Source organism: Micromys minutus, assembly GCF_963924665.1.
Source record: "Micromys minutus genome assembly, chromosome: 1".
Taxonomy (NCBI): Eukaryota; Metazoa; Chordata; class Mammalia; order Rodentia; family Muridae; genus Micromys; species Micromys minutus.
The window spans coordinates 234,209,121-234,235,601 of record NC_137969.1 but is presented as its reverse complement, the minus strand read 5'-3'; the positions used below and the strand labels follow the sequence as shown (position 1 = coordinate 234,235,601).

Sequence of the window (26,481 nt, the reverse complement as noted above, 5' to 3'; positions counted from 1 at the left end):
GGAGCATGGAGCATTCCTCCCCTCTTATCTTACTCATGTTTCCTACTTGGTTCCTGTAACTCTTTGCTTTCATCACATCAGATGCAAACCAATCAAACCAGTTCCTGCATTACCTCACAGTGATTTGATCCTAGACTAGGCAACCTTCTTTTTGGAAAGCTGAGTCCTGTTTTTCATTTTTCACAGGCCTTTTGTATAGCTTGTGGGCTCCTGTGAACCCAGACCTTGTATCAGCCTGGGTTCCTTTACTTTTTAGTGCATCTTCCTTTAGTTCTGGCCCCTTTAAATGCCATCCTCCACATAGGAATTTCTCCTGTTTATAAAGTTATTTCATTTTATTTTCTGTCAAAAGATATTGGAGTTACACCATCAGGCTAATAAATCAATTTCATATTCTGATATTTAATACTTTTCTATAATTTTGAGTAATGCCAGATTTTGGGCTAATCCTTGGAGAACTAATATTTACTGTATTTCCTTTGGCAGTAATTAAAGAATTTAAATAGTTCAGTTTCTGGAAAATTTAATTTTGAGATTTGACCATGAGAGTAAGCTGTTTGTACCACGTCCCATTTTTTAAGCTTGTTGGCTAATCCATGATGCTACTAAGTAATTTGTTACATGCCCACTAGTTGAAAAAAAAAGGAGTTTGTAGCTTCAAAGTGCTATGCTGTAGCTACTAACACTTTATATAAAGGGTATAGTTACTTGGCCTCTCACAGGCAGACTTTAGCCCACCTCTGTTGTGCATATGTTTTGTAGTTCAAATTTGTAGCATGCAACTGTTAAATATGTTATTTTTGAATGGTCATTAATGTGTGCTAGGATGTGTCTTTTATTTTGAAGGCTTTGTACATGAATACTTTATCTGCATCACTCCTCTTAAACTCCTTCTGTGCTTTACCTCACTCATAGTCTCTGTTTTCATTATTCTCATTATATCTCTCCCCCTCCTCTTCCCCTCCCTCTCTTCCTCCCTCCCTCCCCCCTCCCTTCCCCCACCCCGTCTCTCATCTCTCTCTCTCTCTCTCTCTCTCTCTCTCTCTCTCTCTCTGTGTGTGTGTGTGTGTGTGTGTGTGTGTGTGTGTATACATGTGTGTGCAAGCCATGCGTGTAAGCACGTGTATATATGTGTGTGTGCATACAAATATTCACATATAGCCTACTGTGTCAATTTAATGTTAACCATATGTACCCATGTCTGTGATTAATCACTTGAGATTCAGCATTGCTTTGTTGGGCTCATCTCTGGAGGAAAATGTTTTTTCTCTCAGCAGCCACTGGCTACTTATATCTTGGTCTGAGACCATATGGAGTCTCTGCTGTCCGCATTGACATCTCAACTGGAGGTTTCAATATTCTGGTCTTGTTCAGGAAACCCTATTGTTGATATTTGATGGGTGTATTTCCCTTGTCATCCTTAGGGGGCATATAGCTACTAGTGTCCTGGCCTATGCAAAGGTTTTATTGGAGATTTATCAGTAGAGGTTGGATACCCCTACACTCCTGTATTCTCTTCAGTTTGATTAGTAGTAGATGTCTTTAATAATCTCCATTTGTTGTATAAAGAAGCTTTTTTGATGAGGGATGAGAGCTACATTTATATGTGATTATAAAGGAAAATATTTAGAATGGAGTTAAAAGTTGTATTGGTTTAAAATAATAGTAGGGGTAGGTTTTTCTTTCAGGTTTCTGACTTCTCAAGCTGTGGATATTGACTAGGTTTTCATCCAGAACCAGGCACAAATTCCTCTTTGTAGGGCAAGCCTGAAGTACAATGTAACGGGGTTGATTACCCATTCCTAAGATAAAAGTGCTACTATTGTATTATTAGAGATATTTTGCCAGTCTAGTCATTTGTGGCTCGTATGCTTTTCAGCTGGGTAGGACTACCAGTTGCTTCTCTTCCTTGGTTGCTTGCTTCAGTACCTTCCAATACATTGAGAGCCTGTTCTCAGAGAGGAGTCTTTCAGGTCAGTTCCTGATTGGTTCTTCCAAGTCATGTGCATGTGCTCAAAGTGTGTGTAGTTGGGTCTTACCTTGCAAGGAAACAGGTTAATTGGGGAGACTATTGTGTTCCTCCAAGCAACAACTTGAGGGGAGTTTTCCCATGTGAGATACTAGTTTTTCTTTGTTTTTCTTGTTTGTTTGTTTATTTTTTGTTTTTGTTTTTTTTTGCATGGAGCTTGTGTGGCACATCATCACCAGCATTACATAATTCCATTAAAATATATGTGCACACACATATACATACACATATATATCAGCAGTATCATTTTAGATTTAAACATCTCACTTTTCACTTAGCTGCCTTTCTGAGATTCTTTGGGGTCCATGATTCATGTTAGTGTCAATATTTTGTCATTATCCCTTTGTATAGAAGATTTTAGGTAAAGATATATCATTCTTGGAGGAAGTCTTGAAGATCTAAATCCCTTACAAAGATAAAATTGTATGTACTTAAACTACCAATTAGACAGCAGAAAGGCTTGGCTGCCCAGGCCATCCTTTCCAGTAAGTAGATTTAATCTTCTCTCTCTCCCACTGCATCCTGCCAGTAATGCTCTGAAGCTCAGCAAAGCTTTCAGATGCTTTGCTTGAAGCAGTAAAAAGATTTTGTGAAGTTAAAACTAAAAGGTATTATGTATAGATTCAGATTTTGGTTTTAATATAGACCACTACAGGGTATGTGTAAGCAGTCTGTCTCTTAGTCTGTTCATTAGTAAATTAATGAGAGTCCTTTCCGACTCTGTATATATGGAATTAGTAGCTATGTTATGTAGAATATCTTTTATTGCATCATACTTTAATTGCATTCTTAGTTTAAATATTCAGGCACTGCAGAGATGAGAAGAATAAAATCCGAGTCATGATTTCCCTTTCTTGCTACCTCTCGATAGTAGAAACAGTCACCATCTTTACAGTCGCTCAGCTTTACAGTCCTATTTTCGCCAGAAGGAATAGCTACAGTTATTTTGGTCATGGAATCTTCTTTTTACATTACAAAGAGTTTTTAGTCTTTTTTTAAAAATAGCCCTTCACATTGATAATATCCATCTTGTAATTTGGCTTTTGGGCTTCACCCCTGATATCTTCTTGGTTTTTCTTCCTGTCTTTGAAAGGTCATTTTTCTGCTTTATTTTTGTGTTCACTACATCTTCAACTATTTATTGTCTCTTAGTCCATCTTACTGGATAGTGTTTTCTCCTTTAAGAACTTCAGCTACATCCATTGCTGAGCCATAATCTTTGTCTTTATCCTAGGTTTCTAGAGCTCTTTATCTTTCTATACCCTTTCTCTTTGCTTCTGAGTCTCATTGGCTTAAGATCTTCATTTTCCATTCTGTGACTGACTTCTCTTTCCCCAGGCTTTGTTGCTTCTGTGTTTTCATACTTGAGTAAGTTAGAAACTCATCTATCAGCATTGATTCTTCTATATACCTTACTATGAGTTTGGAGAAACTATCAGATCGGAAATATGGAAGTTTTAGCTCATCCATACTCTTGGTTTGCTTGCAGCTATGTTACTGTTCCTCGACATCCAGTCTCCAATATGTGCTCACCTCTGACTGGACATAATCTTTTCAAAACAGCAACCCCTACCTTGTCTGTGGAATAAGGATAATGATGTCAGCCCAGCTCTGTGTCCATCCTAGTGCTGCAGTGAAAATGCTCCTTTTTTTTCTTTTTTTGACTAGGAGTTGATCATGTTTCCTTGTCTCCTGTCTTGTAAAACTTTTTTTATTTTATTTACAAGAATATTTTTTTTAAATGGGATATAAGAGAGTAAGGCAGGCTTTATTAATTTCCTTAGTCATAGATGGATTTCACAGCCCAGCTGAAGCTCAGGGACTTCTATATTTATTCAATAATAACCATATAAGACAGACCCACCGACTGCATAGAAAGTACTTGAAGTCTGATCTCATTCATGGAGGTTTAATTTGAACGTTGTTTCTCTAGTCCCTGTGACATTTTTTTTTTGTATGTATGTTGTTTAAATAATGGATTGCTTATTGTGCAAACATGAGAACCTGGGTTCAGATCCCCAGTACCCATGTAAAAAGCTGGGCTTGGTGGGTTATACCTGGAATCCTTTTCTTGGGCAAGTAGAAACAGAAGGGTCCCCTGAGCTTTCTGGCCAGCTAATCTCAATCAGTGAGCTCCAGATTCAGTGAGGGAACTTTTCTCAAAATGTAGAGAGTAGTAGAGGAAGATAACTGGCAATCGCCTATAACATCCCCCACCCACACACCCACCCACCATCTGACTTGATGTATGCCAAGCGCATTTACTGTGCCTATAGAGTTGTATAGCACAAGTCTAGAACACCTTTGCACCTAGAAGGAGAAGCACAACCTTTCACCTCTCTTCTCAGCCTACCTTTCACCAGCTCCCATTCATACTGATTTGTTTGTTGTGCATGGAAAATAATGGAATCATAAAAACATGTTCTTTTGTGATTGCCTTCCTTCATGTAGAAGAACATTGCTTTCAAGGCTTGCCCACTTTGTGTCATGTTATGTTTGCCTCGCTTCTGTTGCCATATCATATTTGATTACTTGGGTAGGCCTATTTTATCCATCCATTTGTCATTGGATGGGCTTTGGCATCTCTTTTGGGACTGTTGTAAATATGCTGCCTTTAGCATTCCTGTATGCCTTTCTCATGGGTTTTATTTATCTGTTCTATTCAGTAGAATTGCTGGGTTATATGGCAATGTTCTGTCTAACCCCTTATGCCGCTTTGATAGTTTTCCAAAACAGAATTGTGTATCATGCTCCTTTGCTCCAGCAGTCTTCTGGGCTTTCAGTGTCTGCACATGTACACCAGCAGTTGTATCATCCCTCAGCAAACCTAATTTTCTCTTCTATCTGATGCTTTACCTAGCTTCCTTCCTCCTGTGGTAAGGAGTATGTTGAAAGTCAGCTGTTTTTTTTTTTTTTTTTTTTTTTTTTGGACAGCCTATCATGGGAATTCTCAACACATTATAGAATCATTTTTTTTTTAAATCAAAGGCAGACAGATATATTTCTTTCACATTCTGCTCTAAATAATCTGAATATTGAAGGTGGGTGAGTTTAGAGTCTTTGAAAAACAGTTGCATGGGTTAAGTTACCTTCTTAATTATGTGTAGCTGCTGATGTTACTCTTCCTGCCTATAACCTATCAGTCCAACTGATTTGTAGGGTGTATGGCATGGTGTGTTTCTATTCATTCACCACATCCACCTCTAAATTCAAGGAGGTCTACTCTGAGGTATTTTTGAAATTTGAAAGTGGCTGTGGTAACTTATGTCATATGTCAAGCTAAGGAACTAGCACCAGTGTGACTGGAAATTTAATCAGCCAACACTCCTGTAGTGTTGTTTTTCTAAATATAATGGAGTGCACTGAGTATTATGTAAGAGTCTTTGACATTTGTGGCCTAATTCCTGAGGTAACACTCAACTGTATTAAACTTGAAAGCAAATTAAAGATATAACTGTGCTTAACTTTCTCTTTAATTGTTGAGATTATTGTAACGTTACTATTTTTTTTTGTCACTTAGGTTCTGATGACCTGGGCTTTTACTTTGCTTTTTAATAAGTAGATATAAATGTCTCTTTCAATTTTAGACCAAACTTCAGTGGCTGTGTGAGGAACTGAAAGAGAGGGAGAACAGAGAGAAGAACCTGCGGCAGCAGCTGGCGGCCTGTAAGCAGGAGCTCCGGGAGCTGTCAGAGCACAAGGAGTCCGAGCTCCTGTGTCTGTTTGAGCACATCGAGAGGCAGGAGCAGCTTCTGGAGGAGTTCCACCAGGAGAAGAGAGGTAGGTCCATCCTCTTCCCTCTCTTCTTCCTCTGCCTTCATGAGACCATAGGGCTGGAGTAAACCTGTGGGGGCTTCCTCACTTAGGATGTTTTCTATATTGTTTTCTTTCGTTGCCTCTTCTCCTCTTTCTTCATTGCTGACACTATCAGAGATAACTGTTGAGTCCTGAGCCATTTATTTTGTCCACAATGTCCTCTTTGGAGCTTTTGATATTTATTTATGGGGCGTGTGTAAGTATTGTCCTGGTAAGACATTCTCTTCTCCCATGATAAAAAGATTGAAGTAAAATATTTGTTCAACAAGTACTTGCTTTGCATTAAAGATTCTCTCCCTGGTGGTAAGAATATACCATGTATAACGCAAGGAAACAGTCCTCTGCTCAGCTGTGTTCCAATGCTGCCGTGGCAGAGAACGAACACAGGAAGTACATGTAAGTGTATTCCGTGGTGGAAGCTCCCTGGGGAAAGCCACAGCCTAACAAAGGCAGAGTTTGGAAGAATGATGGCAGTATTAAATGTCACACCAATGACTTAGCAAAGTACATCTATAGTAGCTTCATCATAACAGGCAACAGGACATGATGCCCGAGAGCCTGTGGGGTCAGGTTCTGTTGTCCTTGAGCCACCATCTCATTGCCTCATTGATGAAATTTACTAAGGCTCACATACGGTTTATTGTAGTGTCCTCTTAAGAAAACATGAAACTTAACACAGGAAAGTCCTTGTACAGATATGCATGAGAAGATGAAGTGCTAAAGGAGAAATCATGTCTTAACAGTGATATTGTGGAGACCAGCACATCCAGCCTGCGTTCAGAGAATTGTTGCTCCAGGCCAGTTGACTACTGTTAGCTGTGACTACTGGAGGTGTCAAAGGATGCTTTTTATTTTTTAGTGACAATACAGTAACACTTGACTATGGAAGCTGGAGATCAAAGCTGTATGAATTTTCTGTACTTTATGTGATGCTCCCTAGTTAATACTAGATTACAACTCAGCTTTAGTGTCAGAAAATAGTATTTGTCCCTGTGATCATTTTTTTGAATCAGGATTAATATGTATCCAAATACAAAAAGTAAATATTTGTAACATAGCTTTAAAAGAAAAACCACTGCTAAGATGTGAAGAAGAAAATTATCTTGTAATCTATGAGAAGTAAGACTTTTGCAAGAGAGGACAATTTCTCAGTTTGTTTTTAGTCAATGTCTGTTAATCAGGCATCCTTATGATAGGTACTAGAGGAAATAAACACTGTATACTTGTGTGTGTGTGTGTGTGTGTGTGTGTGTGTGTGTGTGTGTGTTCAGCTCATTGACAGAGTTTTGTCTTAGCCATAGTGGCTGTACTTGGGACAAGCATCTAAACAGTCCTTGCCCAGATGACTCATCTTTCTTGTCTTAGTGAATATCCAGCAGATACAGTTTAGAAATCTATTGGGTGGATAATATACCCACTGGTCTGTGGATAGATGGAAAAATGGAGGTTTCAGGAAGAGGTAGGTGGCTTGTAAGTGTTCATTTCCTGCTGTACTTCTAGTGCCTAAAGCACAGCATAGTAGGCATGTTAAGTACTTTGAATCAGAAGATGGACAAGTAAATGAATGAAAACATTATTAGAGCCGGTATAATATCAGTGTTTAGTGAAAGAAAAATCATGATTAAAAAAGAAGCATAATTGTTGTATTTAGATTTTCAAAGAGACATTTGGCTACTGACCCAAATTTCTTTCCATTTTGAAATTCTTTGAGTATTTGCTAAATTATACAAACACAGAGGATGCATCAGTTAATTTGGTAATTGAATGGCATGGTTGTCATTTCTTTAGTGACACTCTGGAATAGGTGCAATGTCTGTCTTTCCTCAGTTCTCTGTCCCATTGTACAGTGGTGTTACTCATGTGATTAACATTTTTTTTTCTTTGTCACAGTATTCTCTAAGAGATTCCTGACTTATTAGGAATTACAACAATTACAAATTGATAGTTGTAATTACAAATTACAAATTACAAATTAATACTTATAAGTCTAGACTATTTTGTTTTATGAGTTGAGTTGCCTTCCTAGTGTAACATGATAAAATTTAAAATCCCTAATTGCTAGAAGTGCAAAAAAATTTTAAAACTGTATAACTATTTTAAATGATCTTAGTTCCTAAAAGCCAAATAGCTTTAGACTGTTACTTTGTAAATTTATAAAAGCATAGAAAAATTTCAGTGTAAATATAAGTGATGGGAAGAAGTCATGAATATAAAGGTTAAAAGGTAATTAGAAGTAAGCTAATAGTGGGTAGGGTCACAAGTAAAGGCATGGAAACAATTCTTGGAAAATCAAGGGTAAAGGAGTTATAAACTTTTTCCCATGATCCTTTGAACATGTTGTTCTTTTAGGCAGATTGACTTATGAATATTATGTGAACAGTGTTATTTTTTTAAAATTGGATATTTTCTTTATTTACATTTCAAATGTTATCCCCTTTCCTTGTTTCCCCTTCCACAAGCCTCTTATCCCATCCCTCCTCCCCCTGCTTCTTTGAGGGTACTTCCCCAATCAACCTCTCCCACCTCACCTCCCTGGCATTCCCCTGCACTGGGACATCAAGCCTTCACAGGACCAAGGGCATCTCCTCTCACTGATGCCAGATAAGGCCATCTTCTGCTTCATATGTAGCTGGAGCCAAGCACATCCCTTCTGCTCCTTCAGCCCTTTCTCCTAATTCCTCCACTGGGGTCCCTGTGCTCAGTCCACTGTGTGGCTGCCATTATTTGTCAGGCTCTGGCTGAGCCTCTCTGGAGACAGGTATATCAGGAGTCAGCAAGCACTTCTGGGCTTGGTGCCTGTATATTGGATGGATTTCCAGTTTTTTTTTTTTTTTGGACTATTAACTTGTCAGGATTTGTGCCTTGGACTAAATGATCTTGACTTTGTGTAATCTCAAAGAAAGTACACCATCTGATAGAGGCAGTGAAGAGTAAGAATGATCTTTTGTAGACAATGAGAGAAGAAATGGTCACTGGATTTTCACTCAGGACAACACAAGATTGGTCACTGGATTTCCACTCAGGACAATACACACACACACACACACACACACACACACACACACACACACACACACACACACACCTACCTTCACCTTTACTTTTTGATTTCTGGAGAAATATCTCACTATGTAGCTATGTATAGCTTAGAACTCTGACCAGCTTGGCTTCAAACCTGTGTCATTCTTAATCATGAGTCTAGAATACAATTCACTAATCATTTGGCATTTAAGTGTAGCTTGAGAGTGAGTCACATTATAGTCAGGACAATACTTTTAAAATTTTCATTGTTTTAGGGCATATGTTGCTTAAAACACTGCTTTACAAAGCACTCAGTTTGCAGAGTTTCATGTCTACCTACCTTTGATATAAATAGTGAGCTCAGGCTTTGGTGATTCTTTTGTTTGCGTTTCAGATCTTTGTTTCTCTCTCCTTTCTGAGCTGAATTCTGTATGAGATTTCTGAAATTTATGTTTGATAGCTCAACAGAAGATAATCTCCTGGAATGCCAGAGACTAAGGAAGGGCCCACCAATTAATTGTAGGCATTTTCTTTATCACATAGAGTAGCAGTGAAGTCCCTTGAGTTTTATTTGTACATTAGTAATCAGCTGTCCAGCTTTTCTTATTTGCAAAATTATGTCCCTTTTTCCAAATTGTCTAACTTAAAGGTAAATGTGTTATACGGCACTGATCGAAGTGCGAGTCATTGTCGCTTAGTCCAAAGATTAAGAAATGTATTTTTCTTATTTCATTATGGAGTATAATGTTTAAAGACTAAAAGAATTTAAAAGATACCTTTTAGTATCAAATTACTCATTTGTTTAGATTCTGGTTAATTAACATGTATTACATTTTTCTCTTTTCTTTTTAGATTATTAACTTGTTTAAACATTCTTAGATGCTGATCATTAGTAACAGTGAAAAATTATTTCAAATAATGAATTGAGAATATTTTTAAACTAATATTTAATCTCTAATAATAGGAATTTGACTATTTTTTGTTGTAGATTAAATTTTGATTAACATTCTTTATAAGTCAGGGTTGCTTAAGCTATGTCATGTTAAAAATTGTTTAGTTAAAAATTGAACTAAATATTTGAAAATACAGGGTGGTGATACTGTATATAAAAACATGTTGCTTTCCAATTATGAAATTTTGGTTGGAAATGTTTCTTAAATTGTTAATTGACACTTAGTTGAGAGCATTTTAAATCTTCCTATTCGTGTGACATGAAGGGTTCTTCCTTGTTCTTGCTCTGTTTCTTGAAGCCCTTGAAGCAGCCCTTCCTGTTGTATGTCCTTTGAGGGTCACTATCAGATAATCCTGCTTGTCAGACATTTACATCGTGTAGTTGGTCTTTGCTACTTTGTGGATTCTTCCTTTTCCCATTCTTTATCCTCCCTGGGTTTGTCTCCCAATACTAGATAGGAGAAAAGCAGCAGCAGCAATAGCAACAGCAGCAGCTACAGAGAGAGGGGGTGGTGAAGAAGGGGATGAGGAAAGGAGAGAGACATCCCTGAGCCTAATTTCTTTCCTTTTGTTTCTTCCTTGCGCATAGCTAACAAACAGAACTCAACCTCCCTAAATGATTAATCATCACCCCCTGTGCCTCTTGGGGCCCTAGCATTTATGGACCCTCTGAGAAATTCCCAGACTTCCAAATGTCACACAATTGAAGAGTTAGCTGTTGCAGACAGTCAGAACCAGCCTAGCATCCTGGTCCTGGGATGAAGATGAAAACATATTTTTATAGTATTTGTCTTTTTTAAAGACACAAAAATTCCAGAATTCTTAAAATTGTCACTACAACATTATGATTCATAGCACTAGCAAAATTAAGCATGACGTAGCAACAAAATACTTTTATGGTGGGGGTCACCACAACACAAGGCGCTATATTAAAGGTCTGCAGCCCTAGGGTGGTTGAAACCACTGCTTTAATGGACTATGGTGTCCATTCATGTTGGGAGTGGCAATCTGCTTTGCTCAACTGTTGATTCCAGTTCTAATTGGGTCTAGAAATGCCCTCACTGAGTAGTACAAAAAAAAAAAAAAAAAAAAAATACACCATTGCTTGGTGGTAAAGGATGGCATCCAGTCTCTAGGAGCTGGAATTCCAGGAGCTCATGAGCTGCCCATTCTTGGTGTCTCCAGTTTGAACTCTAGTTCTGTAGAAGAGCAGGAGACACCGTTAACTATTGAGCCATCACCCCAGTCACTGCCTTAGCAATTTTGACTCTGTTTTTGGAAACTACAATATTCAACAATAGAATCTTTTCCTGATGCTTTGGAGGATAATTTTACTTTTTCAACTTTACTTTTTATTGGGTTGTGTGTGTGTGTGTGTGTGTGTGTGTGTGTGTGTGTGTGTGTGTGTGTGAATTCACATTACTTACTCCAGTCTCACTCATCTCGCCCTCCCCTCATAACCAAGGACGCCCTCCTCCTTTGTAGCCTCCTATTGTGGAAGCTGTAGTATGTCACAGTTGTGTCCTAGAGAATACGTCTTTTCCCACATTTCTTTGAAATGTACATTGCCACAAGTCATTGGTCTGGTAGGAGACCTCTGCCTTCTGCTACACTATCAATTGTGGAACCTCACTAGAAGTTCTCTCCTATGATCTGTTGTTGCATAATGCCATGGAGATCTTGTAGTTTTGGATCCCTTGGAACTGTCTCTTCATGCATTCCAGCAGTTCATCAATGGGGTAGATGTTGGGGTGAGCCAATTCAAAGCTCTGGATCTGGGCTTGAGAGGTATCTGAGCTCTGGGCAGCTCTCCCACACCCACACCACCTGGCTAAGTTCTCCCACCCTCCCCTGGCGGCCCATCCAATGCCACAGTGCTATAGCTCTTATGGTCTCTAAGAGAGTTTGATATACATTTTCTACTGAGATCAGAGAAGCATTTCATCCCATCAACCTTGAGAGATTACAGATATTGATTTTGCCCCCCCCCTTTTATACTTTGTAATGTTGATCTAGAACAAAGAATGTTTATTTTAGTTTTAGGTATTAATTAATTTCTACTCCTGTCATGCTTTGGGCAGTGTTTCTACCCATAGCTCTGTGCAAGCAATACAAAGTTTTTATGGTCACCATTGCCTCTAATTTTCCTTGCCATGGCCACTCTGGGGCGAATGAACCAGCACTTACAGAGAGCCTAATAGGATGCATATTTTTATATGAATTACCCATTTAGTCTTTTAAACACGTGTGAGGTTCTTCGTCTAGTTTGTGGTTGAAGCAGCCAAGACTAAAAGACAAGTGCAGGCAGTTAATCTCCAAGACTGCACATAGTTACAGTAGTAGAGATCTGGGTGAAATTTAAGCATGTGTTCATACTTGTATGTAGCAAAGCAAACTGAACCAGCCATGTGATTTAGTAGCTTTTGAATTAGAATCAGCTGGCCCTCCGATCTGTTCCATGGAGACATAAAGAGACCAACTCTTTCTTCAACATCTTATAATACCTGCCAGAAACTGCAGCCTTTTTGGCTGTCGTTAAAACCGGTAGAAATGCTTGCCCAGAAAACATAATTATTTTTCTGTTGGACATTAATTTCTTTTCATATTATTTAGTGTGTGATAATTTTGAATAGCTTACATGATCATCAAGGCTTAATTAATAAAGTAAATTCAAATTTTATGGTATATAGAGCTTTGCCCCTAATGAGAATCCCTGTGGTTCCTATTTCTGGACTGTAGAAGTGAGGACTGCTTCCCAACATCTCACCCAAAGCCATATCTTTATGTTATGCCTTTAAAAGCAGAGTGATTAGTCAGAAACATGAGACATGTTCCCTTAATCTCAGCATTTTGGAGGTGGAGGTAGAGGCTGTGTGAGGATCTCTGTGAGTTCATGTCTAAGCCTGTTGTGTAGAGTGGATTCCAGATCAGCCAGGGCTACATAGTAAACCCCTGTCTTGATTGGGGTGAGTGATAAATCAAAAATAAATTTAAAGTACAATATGAAGAGAAAAAGGTTGCTGTATCCTGTGAGATACTCCCTAAGCTCACCAATATTAATACTTTACTAAATCTCTTTATCATCTTTACAAAGAGAGGCAAACTTAATTTTATTGAAATGTTTCAAGCTTACATTATCTGTGTTGTGTTTTTTAAAACACAAGCCTCCCTCTCCCATACCACAAGGCTCTGTCTCTCTGTCCTCATGCTGTGCTATAAATACCGTAGAGATGACCCAGTGCAGAAGCAAGGACACTCACAAAGGGAAGCTTCTCTGTGCTCTACGGTAATAAAACGTTTAGCTTCTGTTGTCTTGGCTGCCACAGAAATGGGATACTAAGTCTTTTATACTGCAAGGAAAGGAAGAAAGCATCTTTTGGGGGGCATTTGGGCATTGGGAAGGAAAAATGAAGGTTGTGCTAGTTTTCCACAAAAAGGATCTTTCTGAATCAGAGTTTTTATGAATATTACTTTACACAATTCTGTACCCCTTTAAAGATTGCAGTTGACCAACTAGACTGAGTGAAATGATCAGAGTGACTGGGGAGTGGAATGGAGACCTCTGCAGGTCTCCTTTCTCCCAATTGTGCTTGTGAACGATCTGCACGTGTAGTAAGACATATCACTCTCTGATTATTCTATGCAAGTTAAGTAATTGTAACCAGCATCATTTCAGATTTCTGTATTTTTGTGTTGCTTACTTATTTTCTCCAAAGTGATTTTTTTCTTATATTTTTAGACTATGAATTTCAGTGTTCTCTAATCTGTATATACTCTTGCACCAAATTATAACATATCTTAGTTCTTGGAATTGGATGTTGTTTCTACTTGTGCATTTAATTTTTACTGGCTGTGGATCTTTCTTCTTAGGGTTAGCCTGAAATTGAGGAAACTTGCATTATGGGATAGTAGATAATAAAGAATAAATTTTCTGCAGTAAAACTTTAGAGGAAGATAAGAATGAGCCCAGAAGAAATGACTTAAGAAATGACCTCTGGTGCCTCACAGAGAATACATACATATGGGCCCACAAGCAATAACACAGTACTCTGGAATATAGGCTACTAGAGGTAGAATTTCAGAAGCAGCAGCACCTTCGTTTTCCTCAGCAGTGACACAGGGATAAAATGAAAGAAGGGTTAATATGGCCATAGAACAAGGGAGGGGCTAGAGTATACAATTAGGAAACATGAATTTTTGTGAAAATCCATTCAAAACAAAGATGGCCATGTGGCTACTTTACTTCACATTGTGTTTTTTGTTTGTAATAAGAAAACAAAACAAATTTATGTCTTCTTATTGAAGTGTTAGCAAGTGTCTGAGCTCTCTGTTGACCTACTAAGTGAGCACTAGAAATCAGCAGTGAAGTCTCCACTGGGAACCCAAATGTGTAATTTGCCATTTAATTTTATTTCTGTAAGTGTCTTTATTGTTTTTGTGAACATAAAATGATTCGAAAGCTTTTCTTAGCTTAATTTTAGGTCCTTTTTTTCCTTAGTGTCTAAATTACACAGATAAAAATTGGTCTGTTTTGTTTGTTCATTGAATTTGTTACTAGTAATTAGAGTTGATGACAAAGAAATCAATTTACCTAAGTTCTTTTTATTATCATGCACATTATTAATGAGTAATTATAGTTATATTATTAAGAATTAAGCTGCTTGTGGATCAAGATAATTTATTGTGTCAGTGATTGTGCAGAAGCCCAGATGTTGGGTTAGAGATGAATGGATTGATGATGAATCCCTCTTCAAACTTTATCTATTTAAAAGTAGAGGAAGGGTACCAGATTGAGAGAGATGTCAGGAAGCAGCAGCCTTAGTCCTTGGGACTCATAGAATTTCAAAACCCCTAAAACCAAATGTATGTTACACTCCCAGCAGTGGCATGGTGTCTTTATTCAGCCTTTCTGGCTTGATGACGTGTGACGAAGTGAAAATAAGTTTCTAAGTTTTAATCACTCTGTTTTTGCACCTCAGCCTCTCTGGCTTCAGCGCTGTGGAGATAGATGGTCTGCTTCCATTTTGTGTAAGATACTGTTTGGTAAAACTTCCCAGAACACTGTGCAAGACTTCAGCAATAGCTTGCAGTTAGCTCTTCATCTGTTCTCAAGTGACCTGGCACTCCTGCCCCTCTCTGTGAAGTGGGCTTTGTATAGTCTCCCATTGCCTCAGCCAATTAAGACCTTGAAATTAGGCTTTGAGGAACCCTGCCCATGCTTCCAGAAACATAATAGCGCTACTCTCATTGAAGGAGATGAGAAGTGTTTAAGTTTGGCCAATGAACAAAGCAAGGATAAAAAACAAGTGCTAAAATCATAATTAGCCCTGAATATTTTAATGCAAAAAGGGTATCAGCTTTTGGACACTATTTCACCATTATGTTAGATTTTCTTCCATAATTTATAGTTCATGGGTATTTTATTTTCCCTTCTCATAGAGGCAATTACGTTATAGAATAAAACATTTAGAGAAGGGTATTACGTTCTTAATTGTGAGGAAAATGGCTTTAGTGTGTTAGATTTAGGCATTAGTCAAGACATTCTGTTGCTGTAAGCCAGAATGAAGTTCTCGAATGTAAGTTCTTCAGAGAATCTTTCTTCATTTTGGCAGTGACTGTGTAGTGTTTCTCCTGGGCTTCATACACATGCAGTTCTGTTGTCATAGAGTGAGCACCCTTATTTTTATTTATAGAATAAATGGAATTTTTTGTGGGCTTCTTCAAAGGTTCTGTCATTTTACACCGATGAAATCTTTTACCCCCACCCCCATGCTTGATGGGCACTACCCTTTGTAAAGGCAGAAACGAAAAGGACCCTTTATTGCCAAAAATTGTTCCTATTTATTTATAATTTATTTTCCCTCTTTGGCTTATTTGCTCACTGCAGATCAGAGAAGGATAAGATACACAATCTAGTTGCTTTGCTTTGTGACACACGGGATGCCCTATGGCTTTGCACATAGCACGTGAATGTTCTATGACTAGGATACATCTAAGGCTCATGGGAAAATTGTACAAATTACTTGCTTATATAAGAACATTCTGCTTTATAGATAAGAAATGCTTCAAGTATCTTATTCTTTTAATCAGAATGAGAATAGCAACATATATTATCCCTGACACATATTCTATAAGAATAATATTAGTATATTTGCCATGTTTATGAATATTAGGCTCCAAACAACAGAGATAGTTCTGTATGGTTTGTGGTGTGTTTTGGAGAGATCACAAAACATGTTAAGGGCTTGGTGTCACATGAATGCTACTTGTTTGTCATGTTTTACCATATTGATTCTGCCTGTAATGTGGCAAGGTACTTTGTTTCCAAGCAGCAATACTGTGACAATTTTAATTAGGTATTTCTTATGGCTTAAGATGTGTTACATATTGAACAACATGCAGCTGTACATCCTTAACTCTGTACACTAGAGGTTTTGTCTATTTGGAATAAGAAGAGTGCAGAGTGCCCTCATCCTCCCTCCCTCCCTTCCTCCCTCCCTCCCTCCCTTCCTTCCTTCCTTCATTCCTTCCTCCCTTCCTCCTTCCTTCCTTCAAAACACAAGTAACAGATTCTTATCTCATGACCCACAACATTTTATTTCACAATGTACTTCTGATATGTATTCATTATTCTTGTTTACCACATGAAATATGGTGCAAGAACATTTACTAACACCAACTTAACATCTTTTGAAACAATGTAACCATAGATATATTTTGAACATACATGTTTATTCAACTATTTTCTTCTTAGTTTATCTCTTCATTTATTCATGTCTTTGAATATTTTGTAACAGATTTACATAGTTATTAAATACTGTTCACACAGTGAAGAAGAATGCTGTCTAAAAACAAAGACACAAATCTGTCCTACAAATATAATTTTAACTTATAAGTACATTAAAAAGGTGTGAAATTAACTTTAGTATATTTATATTGCTTTGTATTAAATAGGATCATTTTAATATAAGAAAATTATTAAAGTATTTAACATTGTTTATCAATTCTACTCATATCATTTGATAGCACATCTCCATTTCAACCAGGCATATTTTCAATATCCATTGTCTGTTTGTGTCTGATGGGTTCCTTCTTGGACAACATTGTCCAGGAGAGGCATATGTATCTGATACTGTTGTAGCCCTCATGTTTTTTTCTAATAAGACAATTGCCTGTAGTCTGATAGCCAAGATTGTTGAGAATTCTTAGGGCAGTTCAAAATAATGACTATAAAGAGGAAGTCTTATATTGTATTATTTTGAGAAGTATTTTATATATTAAAAATTACTAGAACCAGAGCATGGTGGAACATGCATTTAAACCCAGAGTTCAGGAGGCAGAAATGGGAATTCTGAGGCCTGGTGAGACAGTGCTCCGAGTAGCCAGGGAGCCGAGAGGTCTGTGCTGAGAGTTCAGAAAGTGTGCCCCCGCATTGGTTCAGGGGAGCAGAAACCCTGTCTTAGGGTGTCAGTTTCCACTCGGTGGCCTATGTGTGCAGAACAGGCACTCAGGCCATCTGCCACCAGGAACAGGAGATCCAGGGACACAGGCCAGGTAAGGGATAGACTATAACCAATCACTGACAACAAGACCACATATAATCACAGACAACAAGATGGCAAGAGGAAAGCAAAAGAATGTACCCCAGGGAAACCAAGACAACCTGGCAACACCTGAACCCAGCTCACCCATCACAACAAACAGTGCAATGCCGAACACTCCAGAAAAAGATGACTCAGACTCGAAATCATTCCTCAAGATGATGATGGAGATTTTTGAGAAGAGCATGAATAACTCACTTAAACAAGAACGAGAGGAAAAACATAAAGAAATGGAAGGGAAGCTTTTAAAGAGGAATAGAAGAGGGTGAAGGATATCAACTAAGAGGCACAGTAAATATCTTTAACAAAATCGTACAAGAAAACTTCCCTACCCTTAAGAATGAAATGACCATGAACATAAAAGAAGTGTACAGAACTCCAAATCGAGTGGAACAGAAAAGAAATTCCTCCCAACACATAATAGTCAAAATGCCAAGTGCCTAAAGCAAAGAAAGAATACTAAAAGCAGTAAGGGGAAAAGGTCATGTAACATATAAAGGCAGACCAATCAGAATCACACCCGACTTCTCAACAGAGACTATGAAAGCTAGAAGAGCCTGGACAGACATCATGCACATCCTAAGAGAGCACAAGTGCCAGCCCAAGATGCTATACCCAGCAAAACTCTCAATTGCCATAGATGGAGAGACCAAGATATTCCAAGACAAAACTAAATTTACACAATATATGACCACAAACCCAACACTACAAGGAATTATAGGTGGAAAACCCAATACAAGGAGGAAAACTACATCCTAGTAAAAACAAGAAAATACCTAAGCAAGAAAACCAAAAGAAGAAAGACACACAGGCACAATTCTACCTCCAAAAGCAAAAATAGTAGGAAACAGCAACCACTATTCCTTAATATCTGTTAACATAAATGGACTCAATTCCCCAATAAAAAGATATAGGCTATCAGACTGGATACATAAACAAAACCCAGCATTTTGCTGCATATAGGAAACTCATCTCAGAGACAAAGACACAAACTATCTCAGAGTAAAAGGTTGGGGAAAAAAACCTTCCAAGCAAATGGTCCCAAGAAGGAAGCTGAAGTGGCCATTCTAATATCAAATAAAGTAGATTTTCAACCAAAAGTAATCAAAAAAGATAAGGAAGGACACTTTTTACTCATTACAGGGAAAATTTGTCAGGAGGAACTCTCAATCCTTAACATATATGCTCCAAATACAAGAGCACCCATATTCATAAAAGAAACGCTACTAAAGCTCAAAAAATACATTGCACCCCACACAATAATAGTCAGAGACCTCAACACCCCACTCTCACCAATGGACAGATCATGGAAACAGAAACTGAACAAGGATACAGTAAAACTAGCAGAGGTTATGAACCAATTCGAATTAATAGACATCTAAAGAACATATCCTAAAACAAAAGAATTTAGTGCAGAATTCTATCAGACCTTCATAGAAGACCTGATTCCAGTACTCTTCAAACAATTCCACAAAATAGAAACATAGGGAACTCTACCCACGTCAGTTTTTGAAGCCACAGTTATGCTCATTCCTAAACTGCTCAATGATCCTACCAAGTAGGAGAACTTCAGACCAATTTCACTCATGAACACCGATGCAATTTTATTCAATATAATTCTCTCAAACTAAATCCAAGAACACATCAAAATGCTCATTCACCATGATCAAGTAGGCTTTATTTTAGGGATGCAAGGATGGTTCAATATATGGAAATCTATCAACGTAATCTACTATATGAACAAACTCAAAGAAAGAAACAGGCATGATTATCTCTTTAGATGCTGAGAAAGCATCTGACAAAGTTCAACACCTCTTCATGTTAAAAGTCTTGGAAAGATTAGGAATTCAAGGCCCATACTTAAACATAGTAAAAGCAATATACAGCAAACAAGTAGCCAACATCAAACTAAATGGTGAGAAATTTGAAGCAATCCTACTAAAATCAGGGACTAGACAAGGCTTCTCTCTCTCTTTTTACCTATTCAATATAGTACTGGCTGTACTGGCCAGAGCAATCAGACAACAAAATGAGGTCAAAGGGATACAACTTGGGAAGGAAGAAGTCAAAATATCACTATTTGCAGATGATATGATAGTATACTTAAGTGATTTCCAAAAGTCCACCAGAGAATTTTCACAGCTGATAAATTGCAGCCTGTATGAATTGGAGTAAGTTGCTGTCACTTGTTTCTATGGGTCTGTATGGCTTGACATATAATCTGGCCCAGCCTATATGGCCAGCTCTGTAACTGGGCCCAGCCTTGCCTGATGCCTGTCAAATAGGCATAGTTTCCAGAGATGGGGCAAAGCAATTCTTAAGTTTCTCCTGATTGGAACATCAAATCAATGTAGAAGGAAACATTCTTCTTTTTAATGATTTGATTATTTCATTGAAAGGTTATGAATCTCTTTCTTCCACACTTAGAAGAGAAGGTTGTAATAGTGAAGAAATCATTAATGCTCAGAGGAAAGTAGCTGTTTGGCACACACCATTGGCTTCTTGGGACCAGACCTTCCCTCTTGTTCACCCTCATTTACACCCGTGTCCTACGTGGTCAGACAGCAGTGATGTTATCCTTTTGTGAGCTTTAGCTAGCTAGACTTTTATCTCCCTTACAACCATGGTCCCTTCAGGTTAATATTCCCAGCCATGTACCTATTATGCACCACAGAGTATAGGCTTTGTTTTCCTGCATGAAGCTAAGAATGTTCTCAGTATCATGTTGATTGTTTTCCTTCCTGTTCTTGTATGTTCTATGTTCTGTGCCCACTCTAAGTCTCTTCAGTTTCTGAAAACCTAAACTAACAATTTATTCATAGTTGTTGCAGTAAATGGTAAACAATAAATAAGCTTATCTCTTTATTGGCCCTGTGGTCTCACTCCAAGGGCCCAACTCAAATATGGAGCCCTGCACCTCTGTTGCTTGGTCCAATGTGCCCCCCGACTCTCACTTCATTCGAACAACTCCCTTCTCTGTTGGTTTTCTATGCCTGTTTTCCACCTTTGTCCCTGGATGTTTTTCTACCCTCTAATCCCACTTAATACAACTACACAGCCTGATAGCTTTTCATACAGGTTGACGTGTTCAGTTCTCCATCTAAGCACTACACAATTACATCAAATAGAAAAAGATACAATAGGCAATGTTTATAGATGCCAACACAGTTGTATAGTGTTATTATATATATCTGGTTATTTGTATTGCTTATTGTATTTTTGTGACCTATAACTTCTGGGCTCTTGGGTGAAACATACATTTATATTTATGAACATTATCATACCAAGTCCTATTTTGTTAAAATAAAAAATATGATTTAGGTGCTTATTACTTTGAAATTATCTTCAGGTTGGAGCTAGTGAACTGGCATTAATAATATGTGTACGCACATTCAGTGATGCCAATAAAAGTCTCTGTTAGTAATGTGTGTAACATTTAGGTGGTTGTAGGTTTTTTTTTTTTTTTTTTTTGAGACAGGGTTTCACTGTGTAACAGCTCTGGCTGCCCTGGAACTCATGGAAGTGAGCACATTAGCTACCAGGAAAATGCAAATAGAAACTGCAGAGAGGTACCAGTTTATAGGTACTAGGATGGCTATGATAAAGAACACAGATCATAACTCTTGCAAGGATGCAGAGAAATGGAACATATATACTCCCCTGCTGGGGAAAAAAAGTGATGTAGCCACTCAGTGAACCATAGCATCGCCACATAACCAGCATTTCTACTCATAGTTATGTGCCTCAGAGAAGTGAAAAGATGTGTTGTACAAAAGTTTTGCATGCATATTTATATTCACAGTATGCAGTGTCTAGAGTGGCTAACAAGAAAAGCTAGTATACTGCATACATGGAAGTTCTAGGATTTGGTGTCCCCTTGAACGAACTGCTGGATCTAGGATACAGGCTGTGGTAGAAATAGGGGTGGTATGAAGGGAGAGTTTCCAATGGTGGATGTGAGCCAGTGAACCCACGGATATGAGAAGCCATAGTGTTACTGAGGTATAAAACTTGTGAGCCTTTGTTGGTCCTTTTCATGGTTCCTTGCTTCTTCAGTGTTGAATAGAGTGTCCTTTCCCTCTACATGCATCCATTGTTCCTTACATGTGCCCTTGGTCAGGAGAGTTTCTGGCCCTGTCAACTGATCTTAATTGTTTGTGTTCCCACCTTACTCCTTACTACAAAAATCTCACTATATACTAATACATGTAGAAATGCAATGTGGAACACTAAGATCATCATTAAATAATAATAATAAATAGAATAAACGTATTTTAGAACATGAATGAATTTTTAAAACATGAGAAATGAAAGAATTCAGAATGAATTCTTAGATGAGATTCTTAGATCTTAGAATTGTTAGATGAGCCTTGAGTGCACTTACATGCAGAGTGAAACCTTTTTATACTTATGAGTAAGTATACCATCTAGTCATCAAGTAAAAGTTACTCTTGGATGGGTGTGGTGGTTCAGCAGGTAAAGGTATTTGTTGTCAACTAGTTTGGTGTCTGGAACCCACAGGATAAGAGAGAACTGACCTGTCTTCTGACCTTCACGTATATGTTGTGTCACACTTCTGCAAACATGCTCATACACCCCCCACACACACTCACACACACACACTCACACACACACACACATACACACACACACACTACTTCTATAGTCTATCTGAGACCCATTTTATTTTGTGTTGTGGTCCAGATGCATCTTTTGCAATAGGCTCCTGGTTGGCTTTCATATCTTCTGCTGCATGTCAGCCACAGTGGTTACTTTTCTACTGATGGTCTGTCTGGAAATATGAAGAGGAAAATATGAGGAGTAAAACTATCTAAAATTTAAATAACTGTCATTATGTTATTGTTGTTTAGTGTTACTTACTGCTAGACATTTAATGTTTGTCATTAAATTTGGCTCATTAAGTTTTATTATATATATGTATATATAGATAAAAACCAGTATCTACATTAGAAAGTTTCTTTCCTGTGATCTAGGCACACATAGAAAAATCTTAGACTTTCTTTCAAAGTTTAGCTCCTGTCCAGTCAGTGAGAGACTGTGTCAATGAAGAAAACAAAACAAACACAGAACAAACACAGAACAAAGCAAAACAGAACAATATTACTAGCACCTAAGAAAAGACACCCAAGGTTGACTTGCCCTAAAATGTGTATGTGCATGTATGCATACAAGTGGAAAACACATGCATACACAAAAAGGAAAAAGAAAACCTTTTAACTTGGTATTGTATTTGTGTGTGTGTGTGTGTGTGTATGTGTGTGTGTGTGTGTGTGTGTGTGTGTGTGTGTGTGTGTTGTCTGTCTGTAATATGTCCTTATGTATATGGAGGCCATAGGTAGACACTACATGTGACTCTTTTTTTTTTCTTTCATTGAATATTTTTTTTATTTACACTTCAAATGTATGTTATTCCCTTTCCTGGTTTCCCCTCAGGAAACCCCCTATCCCCTCCCCCTCTCCCTGCTTCTATGAGAGTGCTCACCTACCTGCCCATTCTCTCCCACCTCCCCCATTGGCATTTTCCTACACTGGGGCATCTAACCTTCACAGGACCAAAGGCTTCTCCTTATACCGATACCTGACATGGCCATCCTCTGCTATGTATGTGGCTGAAGCCATGGGTTCCTCTCTGTGTACTCTCTGGATGGTGGTTTAGTCCTTGGGAGCCCTGGGGGGGGGTCTGGTTCGTTGATATTGTTGCTGTTCTTATGGGGTTGCAAACCCTTCAGCTCCTTCAGTTGTTTCTCCAACTCCTCCACTGGAGACCCAGTTCTCAGTCCAATGGTTGGCTGCAAGCATCTGCCTCTGTATTTTTCAGACTATGGCAGAGCCTCTCAGCAGACAGCTATTTCAGACTCCTGTCACCTTGAACTTCTTGGCATCTGCAATATTGTCTGGGTTTGGTGACAGTATACAGGATGGATCCCTACGTAGGGCAATCTGGCTTGCCTTCCCTTCCCTCTTTATTCCATACTTTTTCTCCATATGTCCTTCTGTGAGTATTTTGTTCCTCCTTCTAAGAAGGACTGAATTACTCACATTTGGTCTTGCTTCTTCTTGAGCTTCATGTGGTCTATGAATTGTATCTTGGATATTCTCAGATTTTGGGCTACTATCCACTTATCAGTGAGTGCACACCCTGTGTGTTCTTTTGTGATTGGGTTACCTCAGTCAGGATAATATTTTCTAGTTACATTCATTTGCCTAAGATTTTTTTATTAAGTCGTTGTTTTTAATAGCTGAATAGTACTCTGTTATGTAAATGTACCACATTTTCTGTATCCATTCCTCTGTTGAAGGACATCTGGGTTTTTTTCTGGCTTTTATAAATAAGGCTGCTATGAACCTAGTGGAGCATGTGTCCTTGTTATATGTTGGAGCATCTTTTGGCTTTATGCCCTGGAGTAGTATAGCTGGGTCCTCAATTTTTTGAGAAACTGCCAGACTGATTTCTCCACTTACATTTTTGAGAAAGGGTCTCTCTCACTGATTTTGGAATTCATTGAGTGGATTCTTCTCGGCTGGCTGATTAGTGAAGCCTGCAGATCTCCCTGCCAGTACCCTTGAGTGCTAGGGTGGCTGACACCTGCCGCTGTGTCCCGTTTTATATTGTGTTCTGGAGACTTGAACTCGCCACCCAATTCTTACATGTACTTTCTCTATTATATCTACGAATGTTTGAAATGATATTACTTATAAATTTTAATTATTTATTCTTTTGCTTAAAGATACTACCTGGCAAATTGTCTAGGTTTAAGGTTCTTGTTTACTGACCAAGTGGCTTGTGTGTGGTCGAATTTTAAATGCTGTGAAATTACCATGGGGGTCAGTTTTCAAAGCATTGAATGCATGTAGGAAATGAAGCATCTGATATTTCCTTTAAAACATATTTTCATGACTTTCCACTTGTATTGTGATTTTATATTTTTAAAATAAAATCATGATGCTTTTCAATTATCATGTTTACCTTCAATTGATTTAAAATTAGAAATTGCCTTACAGAAGATGTATTGTTGTGCATAATTCATAAAATCTGTTCCTTTTGTTGCCAGGGGTTACACATAGGAAGAGTTTGGGAAGTGTGGTGAAGGTGGTTCTTGTCTCCTGGTTTTGGGGCTTTGAAGTGATGTTGCTCCAGTGAGCATGGGGAACATACAGGACATGGAAAGCTTACCCTACGAAGAGCGTGACTTTTCTAGACCTTTCTTATCTGGTACTAATGATTTCTAAGGACTTAGAAACTCTGGTATGTTTGGCACTTTGTTTTTATGTGAACAGAAACACATGGATAAGCTTCTGTCCATTCAGCTATGAGCCAACGCAGCATTTCTCAGCTGATGGAGGATTTTATGTTCTAACTCAGAGAGACAGCCTTGCAGGTTTAGGTGTGAATATCTCCTTGAATTAATGATTCTGTCTGGGGGACTCATGGGGAAAATCTAAGATTCTATTGTAGTCACATATCCTAAACAACACATGCGCTTGTTTATTGAGAAGACTCTTCTCTAAGATTTAATTTTGAAATTTTGCACATTTCTGCTCTATTGCAAAGAATAAATATTCAATATATTCTTACAATCAACTATCGTTTCCAAATACAATTGGGTTTCACATGGATAGATAACAAGAGAATTGATTCTCCATCTCTTCTCTTACTTCCAGAGTGACAGCTAAATACTAGATGCTGATAATAAAATAGAAGATACAGCACAGAAGGGCTGGTTTCCAATTGCTTTTCATAATGTCTAGTGAACATGCATTTTGATTTGGCTAACTTGACTTTGCGTGCGTGTGTGTGTGTGTGTGTGTGTGTGTGTGTGTGTGTGTGTGTGTGTAAAGATAGGTTAGTCATAGATCAATAAATGTAACTTATATAAAATTAACAATAAAATTATTATTGTTGATTCAGCTTAGAAAGAATCTGTGATTTAAATGGAAACACGGCATTCCACAGAGGGCATTGTCCCCGCCCTGGAGCAGTGGTTTCCAGTGGCTCAGATGCTTTCTTTAGCACAGCTTTCTGTGATTTGCTCTGGATGTTCTTTAAGGTAATCTGATAAAGGAGCTAAACTATGTCTAGGAACTGACAGGCTCCTTTGCAGGTTCAAAAAGATGTTGCTAGGTCAGACGTGGGGAAGACCAATTCTACTTTATAGAATATATGGGGTTCTGAAACAGCCAAACTTGATGAGGAAATGGGAAAAAGAAAAACCTCAACAACTCAGGGGTGGAGGAGTAGAAAGCTTTGGGAGTTAATCTTATCAGATTTGTTTTCCAACAAGTCTGGTGATTTGTTTTATCTACAGGATAATGTTGCATGCAAGGGGAATGCTGCTTACCTCTAACAGCTCCTCTCTTCTCCATAACAATTTTAGTAGTACAGGTGACAAGTAGCTGTGGTTTTGTTTAGCCTGCAAGTATCTCTGTCTTTATTGCTTTATGATATGATTAGATAGAACTTTAGTGTTCTTTCCAGCTAGGTCATATCATTCATCATCTGTGAAAAGATGAAATTGGCCTAAACTTGTTTTTTCAAGTAATAGTTTGTAGGCTTAGGACATTTGCAAATTGGCTGTATCGGTTGAGGACTGAAAATTTGAAATTGTTCCTGTGGCTTGTAACTTGGCTATTCATTAACTCAGAGTATTATCATGCCACAACTGGCACATTACTGGCTGTGCTAGTTTGATTGGACAACTGACAAAACAGCAAGGAAGTCTTGATGTTTGATGTGACTCTCAGTGGCCTCCTTAGAAGGCCTTGGAACTGCTCCCTTGTCCTTGGGATGAGGTGTTCATGGCGACATAAATGTCTGCCAGTCCACTCAGCTGTAGACGATCCTACTCTTGTGCCGTACTGTGAGTGCTGGCCCTAGGATTCCTTACCCGTCTGCTTGGAGGAAGCTGGGATGTTTTACTAAGTGTATACAGATTTCCCCAGACCTAACATCGGATGAAAAGTATCACCGAGGGCACAATAGGTGGGGTTTGCCCAAGTTCACTGGGTTCACTGCTTTTCATTGATCGGTGCTGGATCAATTTT

The 26,481-nt window shown here is 38.3% G+C and overlaps 1 protein-coding gene across 2 annotated transcripts in view; it reads left to right on the top strand.

The window, feature by feature from the left end:
• The window catches only part of CEP128 (centrosomal protein 128), a gene marked incomplete at its 5' end in the record, with an annotated part of 311,478 nt that overhangs the window by 116,017 nt on the left and 168,980 nt on the right, over window positions 1-26,481 (top strand). For both annotated transcript variants that reach the window (XM_080914797.1, XM_080914796.1), the window contains one exon: window positions 5,617-5,809. In XM_080914797.1, coding sequence (XP_080770923.1) covers window positions 5,617-5,809 — 193 coding nt within the window. The remainder of the gene's footprint in view (window positions 1-5,616; window positions 5,810-26,481) is intronic.